Source organism: Eptesicus fuscus, chromosome 13 (assembly GCF_027574615.1).
Source record: "Eptesicus fuscus isolate TK198812 chromosome 13, DD_ASM_mEF_20220401, whole genome shotgun sequence".
NCBI lineage: Eukaryota > Metazoa > Chordata > Mammalia > Chiroptera > Vespertilionidae > Eptesicus > Eptesicus fuscus.
The window spans coordinates 6737477-6755524 of NC_072485.1; the positions used below are offsets into that span (position 1 = coordinate 6737477).

At 46.4% G+C, this 18048-nt stretch overlaps 3 protein-coding genes across 3 annotated transcripts; 2 read left to right on the top strand and 1 right to left on the bottom strand.

Moving 5' to 3' along the window:
• Positions 1–990: 990 nt before the first annotated feature.
• CRYAB (crystallin alpha B) lies at positions 991–4150 on the bottom strand. Its single transcript, XM_008150161.3, has 3 exons — positions 3775–4150; positions 2549–2671; positions 991–1333 (listed from the first exon to the last, which is right to left on the bottom strand). Exons 1-3 carry the CDS (start codon positions 3973–3975, stop codon positions 1130–1132), a joined length of 528 nt encoding a protein of 175 aa, XP_008148383.1. The 5' UTR covers positions 3976–4150; the 3' UTR covers positions 991–1129.
• A 390-nt stretch (positions 4151–4540) lies between these two features.
• Positions 4541–6166, top strand: HSPB2 (heat shock protein family B (small) member 2). The gene is made up of 2 exons (XM_008150162.3): positions 4541–5052; positions 5523–6166. Exons 1-2 carry the CDS (start codon positions 4959–4961, stop codon positions 5978–5980), a joined length of 552 nt encoding a protein of 183 aa, XP_008148384.1. The 5' UTR covers positions 4541–4958; the 3' UTR covers positions 5981–6166.
• A 5112-nt stretch (positions 6167–11278) lies between these two features.
• C13H11orf52 (chromosome 13 C11orf52 homolog) lies at positions 11279–17648 on the top strand. Its single transcript, XM_008150164.3, has 4 exons — positions 11279–11409; positions 15416–15453; positions 16460–16515; positions 16739–17648. The coding sequence occupies exons 1-4, from the start codon at positions 11378–11380 to the stop codon at positions 16985–16987; spliced, it is 375 nt and encodes a 124-aa protein (XP_008148386.1). The 5' UTR covers positions 11279–11377; the 3' UTR covers positions 16988–17648.
• The last annotated feature ends 400 nt before the right edge of the window (positions 17649–18048 follow it).

An 18048-nucleotide genomic window follows, 5' to 3' on the forward strand; every position in this document is an offset into this window, starting at 1 on the left:
CAAAGAAAAACATTTATGCCAGATTGCCTACACAGAGTCACTCCTCGTTAATTGAATCAGAAGTTTAGAGTCACAGAAGTGAAATGAGGATGTTTTTGTAGAGTAATATATTTTTGTTTAAGTTAAATAATAGAATCACTTGTTTATCAGTTATTCATTATAATTCTAAAACTTAACTTTTTTTTATAGTGGGCCATTGAATTGGAAATTTTCCAGTCTTAGTTTTAATAGGTATTTGCTGGATAATTTAGGACTATACCTGAGAGACTTGTCTGGTACTGATCACCCAAGTCCTTTTTATTGCCTTTGTGAATCAGCTGAAGGCAATGCTTAACAGCAGGAAAATGTCAAATAACTTTGGGGACACCGTCTCTCCTCCCTAGTAACATGAGTAATTTCAGAGATGTACTAAGACCTTTTATGTATTGTTATCCAGAGTTCATTTAGATTTGTTGTTGGAACTGAGGGCCAAAATCAAAGAGGGAGAAGAGAGAGGAACTGATATTCCTTGAACTCTGCCAAGAACCTTATCTATTTTTTTTCTCCTTAATTTACTCCTTACAAAAAGTGTACATATCAGCCCAACTGGTGTGGCTCAGTGTTTGAGTGTCGACCTATGAACCACGAGGTCATGGTTCCATTCCCAGTCAGGACACATGCATGGGTTGTGGGCTAGATCCCCAGTGTGGGGGTTTCAAGAGGTAGCCGATCATTGATTCTCTCTCATAATTAATGTTTCTATCTCTCTCTCCCTATCCCTTCCTCTCTGAAATCAATAAAAACATTATTTTTTAAAAAGTGTACAAATCAGTACCCCATGTTATAAATGAAAGATCTAAAGACCAGAAAGGTTAAGTGACTTACTAAATTTATACCACTCTGACTTTAATATCCCTTGAGCCCCCTAGGTCATTATGTGATGAATAAATGGACCTGCTGTATTTTTCCAATAAAAAAGACATATGAATATTCAAGCACAAGGCAGTTATCTGTTGCTGAATGACATTTTATTAGCTTAATAATTTGGGCCTGCCCTTAGTATTAATAAGCTTCAGCACTAGTTGCGAGAGTTTTAGTCACTGGTGGGGAAACTTTCTCGTTTTAAAAAATTCAATTAGAGAAAGGCCATCTACTTCTTGGAGGCTGCAGTGACAGCAGGCCTCTCTTCACGAGTGATGGGAATGGTGCGCTCAGGGCCAGAGGCCTGTTTCCTTGGTCCATTCACACTGAGGACCCCATCAGATGACAGGGATGAAGTGATGGCAAGAGGGTCCACATCTGCTGGGATCCGGTATTTCCTGTGGAACTCCCGGGAAATGAAACCGTGTTCATCCTAATCCAAGAGAACAAGGAAAGAGGCAGAGAGATGAGAACAGGAAAAAGCAGCACTTGCTTAGAACTCAGACATTCCCTTCCCCTTTTAGGTGGGACCAATGCCATGGCAACATGAGAGGAAGTTTTTCTATTTGGGGCTAAGATGAAGTTGTCTAGGTGGTCACTCCTTCAACGAGAATCTGAGAAGTCTGAAACAGGTAAAGCCTCACAGCTCTCAAACCCTAAGGCGTGGATATGCTTAGAGATATTTCCCAAAGGTTTAAGTCAATGTTTGTTGGGCCTACACGTTTTGGAATATCATCCGGCATTGAAGATCTAAGTGCCCGAAGAATCTCAGATATTGTTCTGACTCTTTAGGAATGTCCCAGAATGTTCCAGACCAATAGGACTGCTGCTATTAAAATAGGACTGTGACCCAAACTTAGATTATATACACAAAATGGAAACAGCCTGAGGACTTCAAACTACACTGTTTATTGTACAAGCCTCTGAGTTATCACTAACTGGTAAAAAACAAACTTATTAAAACACCCTCTTGGGAGAAGCTAGCTATTCCATTCTTCAGAATTCTACTAAACCTGCTGTATCTCAAGCATTTATACAGACAGGCTCTCAACAGATTTCCGTCTGTGCGCCAGGGTATTAGGAGCTGAGTACAGCTCTGGAACTGAGGCAAACCAAGTAGTTTAATGTTAAGGTGGGCTAAAGAGAAGAGGATTCCTGAACATAAAAAGTCCCAAACTCAAGTGCCTTCAGGGTGCATACAGTTAATGTAATTAGGTGTCCGACAAGCACGATGCCTAAATCAGTGCTGCTCAACCTAGACTGTACATTACAATGACCTAGGGAGCTTTTTAAAATGCTGATGCCTGTGTCCCATCCCTAAAAATTCTGATTTAATTGGTCTGAGATGCACCTTAGCACTGGAATTTTTAAAAAATTCCCCTTGTAGTTCTAATGTGACCACGGTTGAGAACTATTGGCTTAAATGGGAAGTGAACATCCCATCTATCCCATCTAAGGCAACCAAATAAAATTAAAGCAAACAACAAAGATCACTTCTCCGGCCAAAACAATAACAATACCAGGTCTAGCCCTGTTTCCAGACCCTGGTGGCTTAGGCCTGGAATGTTGCCAGCCTCAGAGCTGAAGGCAGTGTCTGGCACATAGTATGTACTGAATGAATGAACAGAAGAGAAAACAAGCTACACACCTGGCGCTCTTCGTGTTTGCCGTGCACCTCAATCACATCTCCCAGCACCTTGACCTTGAGTTCTTCCGGGGAGAAGTGCTTCACATCCAGGTTGACAGAGAATCTGTCTTTCTCCAGACGCATCTAGAAACAGCAAGGTGGGAGAAAGGGGTCGGAGCAAAAATGGTCAGAATGTGGATGATTAGTGCAGTCTCATCATTCTGCTTTCTTCCCGGGTAGTTTATCCTCCTCTTTTTGGCTAAACACCCCTTTTTGAATAAACATGGCTCTGTGGTTCAGGGGAGCCACTATAGTGGTACCCAAGGCACAGCACTTGGTCATTAGGTCCAAACTTTATTTACAGGGACAGGGAAGAAGACAGGCCACCCCGGGGACCAATCACAAGGATGGGTCTGGGCATGGCTTCTGCTGCCTCTCTGGCCCCAATGCCTGGCCTTGTCATTTGTCTGTGAGACAAAGGCCCCTTCTTCTTGCTCAGGTCTCTGCCAACTTTCCCACCCACTCAACCTGGAATGTTCTGCTGGCCCTGATTGTCCTTCCAAAGCCCTTGCCCACTCAGCTCCTGTTTACTCACACTTGGATATTTTTAAAACAGTGTTATCGGTGACAGCTTCTGTCAACCTTATGTGCTCACCCGTTTTCCCACCCTCTTAGGACAAGTAGGGGTCCCAAGACTGGACCTACATTCTTTTCTCTTTAGGTTTGGACCCAGGCTAGTGCCTGACACTGCCCTGAGAAACTGGGGAAATCTTAGAAGGAAATCGTGGTTGCTGTCTCCAGCCCCACACAGTGGGGATGAAAAGCGCTGGGGTAGCGCTGTCTCCTGGCTCTGAAACATGAAATGATAACAGTTTTCAGGAGGATGAGAATTAGAAGTGGTAAGCAAAGGAGTCTGCAGGCAGCTCTTTCCTTGTAGATCTTTATGAACCAAACCAGAAAGGGGCATGCAACTTAAAAGTTAGGGGATAGAAGATTATCTTCATAGCACATGGGAAAGATGTAGTAAGTGGGATAGAGAGGAGCATCAAAGACAAACAGGTGACTGGGGGAGAAACTAGCAACTTCATCTTTCTTCACTGCAGGATACATGAGTGCCTAACAGACTCAAGACACTTAGACATAGCGTCCCCTCTGACCAGATTCATTCAGACAGAGGGAAAGTAGAGCAGGTGGAAATGTTTCCAGAAGGTTCAGGAAACTCTCCTGCCTGTGGAGGGGAGACTTACCTCTGAGAGCCCAGTGTCAATCCAGCTGGGTGCCCGCAGGAATGACGGTGGCCGGAGGTAGAAGGGGCTCAGGGAAGTAGAAGTGGGGAAGAGATCAGACTCCAGCAGGTGCTCTCCAAAGAACTGGTCAAAGAGGCGGCTGGGCGAGTGGAAAGGAAAGAAGGGGCGGCGGATCCAGGGGTGGTGGATGGCGATGTCCATGGCGGCTGGTGAGTGTCGGGGGTCAGCTGGCTGGTCAGCTCCTTCAGCTGCAGCTACAGCCAGCCCCTTATATACTCAGTCTTGTGAAGCTTCTGGAATGATGATGTCAGGGGTTTTATTATCCCAGCTCACCGCCCGTTCATGGAGACTTGTGATCGGGGATTTGGCAGTGTGACACATACCCGGTACTCACTGAGCTAAGAAAAGAGAAATATAAACACGCCTGGCCCGTCCAGTGACTCGTCCTGGACTTGTTTCACTAGCTTTCTGCCCACACCCAATGGCCCCCTCCCCTCACCCTTTGGGCTACGGTCAGGAATTCCAAGCAGGCGGGTGGTGTGGCCCTCCTCTGCAGCCAGCCAGCCGGGGACTCGGGCCAGCAACTATCTTGGGCCTGGGCAGGAACTGGAATCTTCCTTGGCTGGGCCCCAGGGACTGTTAACTCTTTGTGGGCCCCTGCAGGGGAGCAGTGATTGCATGCCAGTGGCTGGCATCTGTGTGGTTCTCGAGGTTGACCTGGGCTCTGGTGGGGACCCCGACATGCATCTGGGCAGAAAGACCCCTCACCACGTACCAAAGAAGGGGAGGACTAGGGTTCCCCGCACCTTCCACCTTTCAAGGGCCGCAGAACACTAAATAAAGAGCTTTATGAGCAGGGTGCAGGGTGCCTGCGGCCGAGGAGAAGGGCGGTGTGGACAAGGCTGGGCGGTCCCCGCCAGGGCTCTCCGGGACCCCTGACCAGCGTGCCCTCCCCGCTCACTCTCAGCCAGGACCCGCCGCCCTCCCCGGTGCCCCGACAGCTGAGGGCGTGCGCGGGGAGACGGGGGTCGGCGGCGCCGGGCACACGGGGCGGCCGGCGCTGGGCCCGCCCTGCGGCCGCACTATTTTGGGTGGTGTAGACCCCGCCCCTCCCCGCCGCCGGCGCTGGGGCCGCTGGAGGGTCGCGCCGCACCTCGGACCAGGGCCGCCTCGCGTCCGCAGCCATGTCGGGCCGCTCGGTGCCCCACGCCCACCCGGCCACCGCCGAGTACGAGTTCGCCAACCCGAGCCGCCTGGGCGAGCAGCGCTTCGGAGAAGGTATGGCCCGAGCCGCCCTGCCTCCCGCCCCCACCGCCTGAGGTTCTGGGCTGGCCTCCCGAGGGTGCTGGCCTCCACCCCACTCGGCTTAACTGAACTCCTGGGGCGAGCCATCTCCTACCCCGCTGCCCCCCACCCTCCGGGCGGCTCTCCCCTGCCTCCTGGCCTCAGCGCAGACGTGAGGCCGTGAGGCCGAGGGCCCTGGCACCTGCCCCGTCCCCCTCAGACTGCCTTCTTGTTCCCTCTGTCCACCCAGTTAGTTCTGCTTGGGTCTGCCCTCCTCCATCCCCATCCCACTGCCTTTCTCAATCCCTCTCCCCACCTGCCTCCTTCTAGCCCTGGGCCCCCTCCCGCCCCTTCCCTGCTCCTCCTGACCCCCCACCGGCTCGCCCTGGTTCTCGTGTCTCCATCACCCCTGTTCCCGCCCCACACTCCCGCATCCTGCCTCTCGCCTTCTCTCTGCCCCTCAGGCCTCCTGCCAGAAGAGATCCTGACCCCCACCCTCTACCATGGCTACTATGTCCGGCCCCGGGCCACCGGAGCGGGGGAGGGCAGCAGGGCGGGGGCGTCTGAGCTCAGGCTCAGTGAGGGCAAGTTCCAGGTGTTCCTGGATGTGAGCCATTTCACCCCAGATGAGGTGACCGTGAGGACTGTGGACAACCTGCTGGAGGTGTCTGCCCGGCACCCCCAGCGCCTGGACCGCCATGGCTTCGTGTCTCGGGAGTTCTGCCGCACCTATGTCCTGCCTGCTGATGTGGACCCCTGGCGGGTCCGCGCTGCCCTCTCCCATGACGGCATCCTCAGCCTGGAGGCGCCTCGGGGTGGCCGGCATTTGGACACAGAAGTCAATGAGGTCTACATCTCCCTCCTCCCCCCACCTCCTGATCCGGAGGAGGAAGAAGAGGAGGCAGCCCGAGTTGAGCCCTGAGTGCCTCAGACCCAGTACCCAGGCCTTTCTCCCTCCCGTGGTGATACAGCAGCTGCCACCACCCCGGAGATAGCAGCATCCTTGGGAGAAGGGAAAAGTGCATGGGCCACAATGTATGGTTTGGTCCTGTGGGACGTGTCCTAGCCTTTGGTTTAGTTCTAGGTAGAGGTGAATAAACCCAAATCTCAGGGCCTTGTTTGTGCTGCTTCCTATTCTCTGGCCTGGAGGATGGGGTGGGGAGGGAGGAGGAGGGCATAGCTAGAAAAAACGCTCCTCAGTTAGATGTGCTCAACATTACAGAACCCCGAGCTCGGATGCTGAGATCACACCCAAAGCTGACACGGGCTCCAGATCAAATTCCGAGCCATAGTTTTCTCACAACGCAACAAAAGAGAGTGATCCTGGGAGGGGAAAGGGATATGCCATCCAAACAACCACAGGGCACTGTCTGAGCTGGTGATTAGAGACACAAAAACAAGGGTCTCCAGACTGTCTGGCCTGTTGAGGGTAGGGATTGGGAAAACAGGTTTTGGCTGGAGAGAGTTGCCTAAAGCCCTGTTTTCCCATACTAAGGTCTGTCCACTGATAATGGTCTCTGATTCTGAGGAACCAAGTATGAATATGCAGGGGCACAGACACGGAAACCTCTGCCATTGTCACTGAACCCCATAATCTCCCTGCCCTCTGCAAATGGGGAGGCCCATGAGGGGAAGCATTTGCCTCATATCTTGGAACATCCCAGAGCCGTGGTCTGCAAACTGCGGCTCGCGAGCCACATGCGGCTCTTTGGCCCCTTGAGTGTGGCTCTTCCACAAAATACCACGGCCTGGGCAAGTCTATTTTGAAGAAGTGGCATTAGAAGAAGTTTAAGTTTAAAAAATTTGGCCTCAAAAGAAATTTCAATCATTGTACTGCTGATATTTGGCTCTGTTGACTAATGAGTTTGCCGACCACTGTCCCAGAGGAATCACTGCAACACTCCAATATAATTCAAGACTAAATGCAGGGGGTCTAGGGCTACTGGTGTGAGCTTGATGGCCAGGGAGGTGTCCTCTGGAAGTAGAGAGTTATTATTAGAAATACTAGAGGCCTGATGCATGAAATTCATGCACGGGTAGAGTCCCTAGGCCTGGCCGCGATCAGGGCCAATCAGGGGCCTTCTTCTGTTCCACCCCGCCCCCTGGTGGTCAACACACATCATAATGAGCATTCAAACTTCCGAGGGGACAATTTGCATATTAGCCTTTTATTATATAGGATGGTGTGTGTATATGATTTGGGGAGTGTCCAGAAGATCTCCCTGCGTCAAAATACATCTTTTATGAGGCTGTGATAGGCATCTGAAATTCTTCCATTAAAGTGGTTGATTCTTAACTTTGTTGGATTATAGACCCATTTGAAAATATGACAAAAGCAAGCTATAGATGCTCTTACCAGAAAAAAATACATATGCCCCCAAATTTGACATAAAATTTGAATAGAGCTCTCGGAGTTCATTCATATGCCCCTTTTAGAAAACTGTGGGTCCCCAGGATAAGAACCCTCACTTGAAGAATCCAATTTTTGGTTAAAGAATTGCCATCAATTTAAAATGAAAGCATACTTCAGAGACATAACTACTGACATATTCATTTGTTCATCCAGTCATCAAATATTTATCAACCCCCAAGTGATATACTATGGGGAATACACATGGTAAATATAAATTATAAAAACCATAGTCTTTTATTGTCTACTTGGGAATCTTAGTCCCTAATTGAGAAGAAAAAGAAGTTTAAAAGATCCTACTCAGACTTCAACCAAAGCAGCTTCACATTGAACTGTTTTATAACTGGGATTTTTATATGCGCTTTATTTATTTATTTATTTATTTATTATTTTTGCGTTAATACTCACCCAAGGATATTTTTCCATTGATTCTTAGGGAGAGTGGAAAAGAGAGGGAAAGACAGAGAAAAATATCGATGTGAGAAACATTGATTGGTTGCCTCCTGCTTGAGCCCTGACCAGGGCCTGGGCTGGGAAAGAGCCTGCAACCAAGGTTCATACCCTTGATCAGAATTGAACCCAGGACCTTTTGGTCCACAGCCTGATGCTCTATCCACTGAGCCAAACCGGCTATGGCTATATGAGCTTTATTTATTCATTCATTCATTCATTCATTCTTTATTGTTTAAAGTAATACATATGTTTCCTTTTCCCCCCATTGACCTCTCCCTGGCCACTTCCATCCCCCAGCACATGCCCTCACCCCCCTATTGTCTGTGTCCATTGGTTATGCTTATATGCATGCATACAAGTCCTTTGGTTGATCTCTTACACCCCACCCCCCCCTCCTGCTTTCCCTCTGAGGTTTGACAGTCTGTTCGTTGCTTCTGTGTCTCTGGATCTATTTTTGTTCATCAGTTTATGTTGTTCATTATATTCCACAAATAAGTGATATCATGTGATATTTATCTTTCTCTGACTGGCTTATTTCACTTAGCACAATGCTCTCCAGGTCCATCCATGCTGATGTGAATGGTAAGAGTTCTTTCTTTTTTACAGCAGCGTAGTATTTCATTGTGTAATGTACCACAGTTTTTTAGTCCACTTATCTGCTGATGGGCACTTAGGCTGTTACCAAATCTTAGCTATTGTAAATTGTGCTATGAACATAGGGGTGCATATATCCTTTCTGATTGGTGTTTCTGATTTCTTCGGATATATTCCTAGAAGTGGGATTACTGGGTCAAATAGTTCCATTTTTAATTTTTTTGAGGAAACACCATACTGTTTTCCACAGTGGCTGCACCTGTCTATATTCCCACCAGCAGTGAACAAGGGTTCCTTTTTCTCCACATCCTTGCCAGCACTTATCATTTGTTAGTTTGTTGATGATAGCCATTCTGACAGGTGTGAGATGGTACTTCATTGTCATTTTGATTTGCATCTCTCGGATAATTAGTGACTTTGAGCATGTTTTCATATGTCTCTTGGTCTTCTGTATGTCCACTTTCGAAAGTGTCTATTTAGGTCCTTTGCCCACTTTCAGATTGGATTATCTTCCTTTTGTTAAGTTGTATGAGTTCCCTGTAAATGTTGGAGATTAAACCCTTATTGGAGATAACGTTGGCAAATATGTTCTCCCATGCAGTGGGCTCTCTTGTTGTTTTGTTGATGGTTTCTTTTGCTGTGCAGAAGCTTTTTATTTTGATGTAGTCCCATTTGTTTATTGTCTTCTTAGTTTCCATTGTCCTAGGAGCCGTATCGGTAAAGATATTGCTACGACATATGTCTGATATTTTGCTGCCTAGGATTCTTCTAAGATTTCTATGGTTTCCCATCTTATGTTTAAGTCCTTTATCCATTTTGAGTTTATTTTTGTGTATGGTGTAAGTTGGGGGTCTAGTTTCATTTTTTTGCATGTATCTGTCCAATTTTCCCAACACTATTTATTGAAGAGACTATCTTGACTCCATTGTATGCTCTTGCCTCCTTTGTCAAATATTAATTGAGCATAATGGCTTGGGTTGATTTCTGGGTTCTCTGTTCTGTTCCATTGGTCTATATGTCTGTTCTTGTGCCAGTACCAGGCAGGTTTGAGGACAGTGGCTTTGTAATATAGCTTGATATCTAGACAATTCTCTTTTAAACACACTGCCTTTTGACAACGTAACTTGAAAATCAATATATAGTACTAAAATTATTATTCCAGCCCTGGCCGGGTAGCTCAGTTGTTGGTTGGAATGTTATCCTCATGTGCCAAGGTTGCATGTTTGATTGATTCCTGGTCAAGGCACATGCAGGAGTCAACCAGTGAATGCCTAGGTGGGTGGAACAACAAGTCAATGTTTCTCTCTCTAAAAAGAAAATAAATAAATAGATACATACATACATACATACATACATAAATGACTTAATCCAGTCAAGGTACAGACTTCAGTGGAATAATCAATGCCCTTGTTTATCACTCTGGACTGCTATTAATGCTGCTTTAGGTGGATCTGGCTACCACAACACACTGTTGATTCCTTTGGAGTTTCAGGCCATATAGAATCTCTTAAGTGTCTTCCTTAAAATTAGAGAAATTGACCAGAAAGGGACAAAATTTGGAGGGCTTTGAGTGCCAGGCTAAGATGTTTGTGTAACAGGATGAAGAGAATACAGGTAATGGTAGAGTACAGAATGAATTGCCAGGGAGAGGCATGGTCATGAAATAAGAGGCTGTGCAATGATCCAGCACAAGATAAAGTAAGATGCTTTACACTCTGACAATTAGCTGAAAACAAGAAATAACAACAATAGCTTGGGCTTACTGAGAACTTCTATGTGCCAGGCCCTGGACTAGAGTTTATATACATTATTCCATTTCATCTTCACCACAATCCTATAAGGCCCTCACTCTTATTGTTGCATTTTTCATAAGGAAAGAAGACAGGGAGGAGTGAAGAGTCCAGAGTACTCTCTGTGGAGTGCAGGGTGGAGTGGTGGGTCCTGAGTACCCATAAGGAGCTGGGCATCTGAACAAGGCAGATGGGGGTGGGAGCACTGAAGACAAGCTTTATGGGTTTCAAAAATTCTCCTAGAGCCCATATTCTCTACAGAGGAATTTGCTTGACTGCATCCTAGTTGCTGGTGAGTGTGGAATGATTGTCATTTTAGGTCATTGGAAGGAGAAGCTGAGTGGAGCTGTAAGTGGGGATTCTAGAGTTCTGTACTGGGAATGGGGAAGTGAGTGGTTAAGAAGTGCTGAGGCCATTGCAATCATATGATTCTTTACCAGAAAGGGGATTAGGCAATAGGTTCGGTCCTTCATTATTACAGTCCTAAGAAAAAAGTGATTTGCCCACGTTAATGCCAATAGCAAGGGAGAAAGAATAAAAAGAAATCCATTTACCTAATGTTTCCTAGAGACTACAGTTTTCAAACCCAGATTCTGGACAGGGATAATAAGAAACGGATACTGATAACCTTGAAAGTGAAACTCAATTAGAGCTGAGTAATGCTGGGAAACATAAGGGAAGACTCTTTACTCCACTTTAGAGGATATATTTCAATAACAGTGTGATATCATGGAGAAACATTTCCTAAGGAAGCCCAAAGCCCTTTCCTATCTCAGGTTTCTTTTCATTGGAGCTTGAAGCTAAAAGTTCATGGTTTCATCAAAGCAGCTCCAAATCCCTAAGGTGAGGTAGTTCTCACCTGGAGCCTGTGTGTGTTCCTCTACCCTTTGGCTGGGAGCAGTCACCTGGGAATCATTCCAGCAGGTGGCTTCCAAAGTCCAACCTGCTAGGTTGAAATCTGACACTGACAGAGACTCCCTGGGAGCTGCTACTGAAAACTAAACCAGGAACCAGGAAATGCACAAGCTCTTTATGTAGATAAACAGCGAGGCTCCCTCGGAGATAGAGCACCATGGGAAACCGGCTCTGCTGCGGGGGAAGCAGGTGAGTAGGGGGCAAGGGGAGAGGGTAACATCTGTGTGGGTTGACATGGAGGCCCTGAGAATAAGATCGAGCTGCAGATAGTTCTCTGCCAACCTCCCACTGCCACTTTCCTCTGTCTGGCACCTCCCTGTGCCTCCACCAGAACAGCACCTCCTTCTGTGTTCACTCCTTTCAGGCGACTTCAGAAAACACAGCCACGCCAGCTGTCAGTAGAATGTCCAAAGCAGGGCTGGAATGGTGAATTGGCATTGTTTCTCTTTGTCCTCCTCTTCCTCTCCTCTCTCTTCTGTCCCTTCCCTTCTTCCCCAGATGATGATGATAATTGTAGCACTTGTAGCTTACCACTTTACAATCTCATTTACTTTTCCCAACAATTCTATGTGAGAGGTGGCTTACATCTCCTCCTGTTTTTACAGCTGAGAAGCTGAGGCCCAGAACAATTGTCTGAGGCCACATGACTAGTAAGCAAGTAAATCAAGATTCCAATCTAGATCTGTCTGATTTCAGAACCCATGCCTTAAGCCACTGCGTAATACTGCCTCCCAAGTCAAGCAACTCAACATTGGAGAAATGTTTATTTAAAAGGGCAGAAGAGGGGAGGAGACCCATGGAATATTTGAATATAACTTTTACACTTATTTGCTATGTGACCTTAGGCAAATCCTGTTACTTCTCTTTTTTCTCATATTTAAAATACAGATAACATGATCTATGATATATAAAATATAGATAACATGAGTTATGTCATTTAGATGACAGGTTTGAAGAGCAGAGGACATGTGAAAGCCTCACTGTAAATTAATTGTAATGTCTTTATTATTCTTTCCCAGAGTTTTCATCACTAGAGACCCCCGGACCTGGTTTTATATAACCAATGCCTTCTTAGCTATACCTTTCCAAGCCTGGGGCAGTGTTGAGGATACCTTGTTTATGAATACAGCATCATTATATTTAAAGAGATAATTGAGGTACATTGAAAAGGGCATATGATTTGGAGTCAGTACATTGGATTCAAGTTCTGTTCCTACTACTCATTCATTTATCCATTCATTTCTTTTTTCTTTTTCTAAAATATATTTTTATTGATTTCAGAGAGGAAGGGAGAGGGTGAGAGAGATAGAAACATCAATGATGAGAGAGAATCATTGATTGGCTGCCTCCTGCATGCCCCCTAATGGGGATCCAGCCCGCAATCCGGGCATGTGCCCTTGATCAGAATCGAACCCGGGACCCTTCAGTCCATAGACCAACACTGTATCCACTGAGCCAAACCAGTGAGGGCTCCATTCATTTCTTAAACAAACATTTTATTCAATACCTATATGTACCAGGAATAGTGATAGATGCAGAAGACACAGTAAAAATAGAAAATTTGGTCTCTGCCTTTTTGAGTAACATAAAGTTTTTAGGACCATAAAGGACTCATCTGTAAAATGGGAACAATAATACATGCTTCCTGATATGTTGTCGGGATTGGAAAAAAAAGCATTTTTTAAACTCTGAACTGTCCTACAGACATAAGATATCTAAAAACATACATTGTAAAAGCTCCTAAACAAGGGGGTGTAACAGCTTCTTTCACTTCCTTCCTTCCCAAGTCTTCATGTTCTTCCTTTTTGGTTATTTTTTCCTCTAATGATGGTAGTCTTATTAGTCAACTTTGACTGATGCTCATTATATGCCAGGCAGCTAGCTGAATAGTTTACATTTATTATCTTATTTTATTCTTACAATAATCCCATAAGGTTTAGGTTCTTTTATCATCCTCATTTTATTGATTAAAAAATGGAAGCCTAATAAGTTAAAAACTTGCTGAAGGTCACACAATGAGTCTGATAGCATCAGTCTGACTCTAGAGCCTGGCTAGAAACACTATACCAGATATTCTAACCAAATTACAGGGTGGGACAAAGTAGGTTTAGAGTTGGGAGTATGTGAAACAGTTTATTCTTGTATTATTATTCCATTATTTTCCATACAAACAACTGTAAACATACTTTTGCCCACCCTGTATATTTTTTCCTCTCAAAGTATTAGTAGGGCTAGGTAAATATTATTTCTCATGATCTCAATAACTTCCAGAGATTTAAAGATACTATGATAATTAAAGAGATTTTTATTTTAAAATATTATTTTTCTTATTACAAAGTAATATTTAATCATTGTAGAACATTTGAAAAATACCAAAGAGCAGAAAATAAGAACCATAAATATAAGCACCCAGAGATGACAGGAACATTTGAGTATATTTCCATGTAATCCTTTTTAAATGCCTATGTGGATGTTTTTTATCCCAAAACATATCTTACTACCTTTTTTATTAACTTAATAAGGAATAAAATTTTTAATGCTATTAGGTGTTCTTCCAACATTTTTCTTAAATGGATGTGTGATGTTCCATTGATTAGAGATGCCATTTATTCAATCAGTTCCCAATGTTGGACATTTAGAATATTTACTGTTTTTTCGCCATTGTAAATAATGCTACAATGAATATTCATATTTGCACCTGCCAGATTATTTCTTAGGCTATGGAATTGCTACATCAAAGGGTACATACATTTGTTTAAGGCTTTTTATACTTATTGCCAATTGCATTTTAGAAAGATTGCACCAATTTTTACTCCTACTACCAATATGGGAGAGTGCCCATTTAGTTTCCTTAATTCTAAGCTAAAAATAGTCTTGTTACCAAAGAGTAACTGAATATTCCATTTGGGTTGTGTCCAGGCATTGTGCAATATCGAACTTGGGAGCAGGCTCCATTTACTAAAATTGGGTCACTCAAGCCTATGTCATTTTAGAATTAATATTTTCTTTATCCATTTAAATAGAAGTAATTAGGAAGACAATAGTGACAAAGGACAGGGAATTAGAAGCTAGGCAGTGATAAGAGAAAGGAAGAACTGAAGTGGCCGAAGAGGAAGTAGAAAGACCCAGAAATAGTTTCAATGCCTTTCTTCTGAATCACCTGTAGCGTTCAGATAGTGACTAACAGCTCTCAACTCAGCAAGCTGCCTTAAAACCAAAAATCTAATCAGAACACAAATCTCTGTCAGACATGTGTGAGGAAGTCCTGATTTTTCCACAATAGTAAAATGGACATAGCTTGTAAGTTTTCCTCTCCTTTTAAGTAGCAATAAAAGGAAACTTCCTTCAGAAGACAGAAGTCAGACAAAGAGGGTTGGCCCTGGTGAGAGCTGGAAATGTACTAGCAAGAAAAAGCATGGGAGTAAGCTCCAAACTATTTATTCTATTTCCTCAGACAAAAATTCCAAACTCTTTAACCTATTTCCTCAGACAAGTGTTTCTCTGGCCATAAAACAGTTGCCGATCATAGACACACCGGCTCCATCGGGGACCCTAGGGGCTCAGAAATGAGTATAAGATGTCTGCCCTGCAGTGAGTTCGGGGTAGCTGAGTCACTCACCAAATTCAAAGCTCCCTGTGCTGTGGGCCTTAAAGGTTAAACATCTCACACTTTTGTTAATTAAACACAAGGACGGGCAAGCAGGGAGGGAGGTCACCGGTTAGCAGAGGGCTTTGAGGAGCCCTAACTAGTGAGCCCTGGTTGTGGTAGCTCCTGTGACTCCAAGAATGAGAACCCCAGACTGGCAAGAGACCCCTAAAATGGCAGTGAAGCAGAAGCAAGAGGGTCTCTGAATCCAGGAATACCCCATTATTTGGCCAGTTTCCCTTACCCTCTGCTGGAATTAGCCTGTTAGACAATCTCAGAATAGCGCTCAACCCAGCTTCCTCCCTGGCATGTAATGACTGGCTGCCTAAGTCTGTATTTTGGGTTTGGTTATGTCAGTTGTTCCACTCTGCCTTCCAGAACCATCTCTTTGGGAGAGGTGTGGTATCCTTGATAAATGCTTTGGGGCTGGCTCAGGGAGGGGAGGGAAGATCATCCTAGAATGTTCAAGAGGCCACAGAGCAAATGATGAAGGAGGGAAGATAGAGACCAGGTCTCTTACACATGGGTGATCTGTTTTTCCTTTCACAGGAGCTGCCCATCAATTTTCCAGAGGAAAAAGAAAATGGGTAACTGGGGGAGGAGAGGCACTGGGTGGGGCCGGGGTGGGGGGAGCTGGTAGCAAATTAGAGAAGGTAACAGAAGTGGTGTCTTTGGAAGGAGCATAAGGGTGGGAAAGGGTAGTGTTGGAAGGGATAAAGGGAGACAGTGCACTACAGAGAATCTTTAGGGTACTGGGTTCAAGACCAGCTCTGAAACTCTGGGTTTTATCCTTCTAGTATTGCAGTTGGCAAGGTTGTTTGTTCATGCTTTCATTCATCCACCAAAATTTACTGAGCACTTATATTGTATGTGAGGCACTGAAGAAACCCAAGGAGACAGAACGGCCCAAGAGGAAGGACACACTGTGTTGGCCCTCAAAGAGGGGGAAATCAAGATAGATATGTAAACAATTATAGTTAATGTCATCTCCTAGTGCTAGAATAGATGCATACTCCTGCCGTGGGAGAATGGGAGGAAACACCAACGTTGAAGAAGTAATACCAAGTTCACAAGGTGGAAGAGGAGCAGGGAGGAGAGGCGATTTTAGGCAAGGGAATTACCTTATGCAGAGAAAAGAAAGAAAAGAGAAGAGGCTGATCTGATTGCAAGTGACCAGTGGTTTGGTAGCTAAGCACTTACCACATTGCGTTGTGATAGTATGTGCACTTATTTGTCTCCCCTAGTAGACTGTAAGCTCCCTGAGGCAGAGGACGCAGCCTACTCATTCTGCTAGTCCCACAATGTGGCAGAGAGCCTGGGATCTAACGGGCTCTCCACATGGATTTGTTGAACTCTGTTAGGGACCAGTGAAAAGTGAGGATGGAGGATAGTATGGGCAGATTGTAAAAGGGCCAGACTGCATTCCCTATTAAGGAGTTTGGATGTGGGCATGATGGGAGTGAAGAAGGTGAGAACAGACGTAGGGAGATTAGTTAGAAGCCCACCATAATAGTTTAATAGAGATTTGAAGATGGCAACCTCCGTAGAGACAGGGAAGAGTGAATGGATTTAAATTGGATTTCCTCCTCTCAGGGGGTCAACCAAGATGGACATTGAAGCAGCAGCGGAAGAAGCAGAATGGCACAAAGGTAATGACAGGCCCCTGTCCCTTCTTGAGGGTGGCTCAGACTAGGGATGCCAGGCCTCGGCCTTTTCCCCTGGAACAGACACATCTCGGTCAACTATAGAACGTGCTTGTTCTGCCCTTCCTCCTCTGTGCCCCCCATAATGGAGCAAAACAGAGGGACATCATTGTAGGTGGGGGACCAAGCCAAGCCAAGAATCTCTCTTAATGTTGTCCATTCCTCGCAGGGCCAGGTCACAACAGGACATGCGCGTAAGCAGGTGCTGGAGCAGCCTGCGTCTCAGCAGAGGAGGCAAGGCCCCGGGCCAGAGGACAGCAGCTTACATTACGCAGTCATTCAAGTGTGCAGCCATCCCCAGCCACGCTCTGCCCGGGAGGTGAAGCACCTGCAGTTAGAAAATGCCACAGAGTATGCCACCCTTTGCTTCCCCCAGGCCACGCCCTGCTATGACAGCAAGAACGGGACCCTCGTGTGAGCCTCGGGAAGAAGGACCAGCTTCCATCATTTCACCACGACTCCCGTGGGATAATGAACTGTTTTTGGAGAACTCGGTGGCAGCCCAGGAATGGTGCCACATTTTAAGTTTAAAGAATTCAGGGGCCCCTGGACTTGTGTCACCAACCTTGCTCCCTCCCCAGGTGCCTATCTCTTATTTGCCGCTGTGAGCTTGGAGCTGTATTTGGGTTAGACGGGGGTGGATGGAGTTGCACTTAAAACGAGGGGGTAGGTTGAGTGTGCGGGAAGGTAGGTTTTGATCCCTACCTTTGCTCCTACTCTCAAAAAAAAAAAAAAAAAAAGTGCGGGAAAAACAGGTTCCCCCTTAAGTACTTGAGCTGATCTTGTTGCACTTAATTCACTGATGTCCTTTTACTTACCTGAAACTCCAAAGCTGAAGAAGAGGTGCCCTGAAAAGGCCTCCTGGGCTTTGGTACACAGCCCCGGGGCCGGGCGTGGGCCATCTCCTCAGCGGCTGGGTCCCCGTCCGGACCTGAACGGACACCTGAGGCCCGGGGGAAGCATCTTCCAAGCATCCGTTACCAGGACTTCAAGTCACTGATACTGACAGCACTGCGTGGCCAGGCCGATGGCTCTCGAAGGTGCTGAGCCGCTAGGAACAATAAATCTCCTACGGAACACGCCTGGTGCGCTTTCTGGGGCGGGCACGAGCGGGCGCCACGCCGGCAGGTAGAGAGGCCGGCCTGGGCGGAGCGAGGGAGCGGTTCGGACCGACCCGCGGCGAGCTCCCTTCTGCGCCGAGTCCGGCCGGTAGGAGGCGCCTCGGTACAGACAGGGACCCAGTCCTGGCAGTCAGAGGGCGGGGCCCAGGCTCGCAGGAGGCGGGTCAGGACACGTAGGGGGTGGGGTCAAGGCCGGCGAGGGCTGCGATCTCTGGGCCGTTAGAGGGCGGGGCGGGGCGGGGCGGGCGGGCAGGGGGCGGGGTCTGGGCCGGCTGAAGGCTGGCGGGTCCGTCGGAGGCTGGCTGGGGCGGGCCTCCGCGTTACCATGGCAGCGAGGACGCAGCGGCGACGCCGCAGC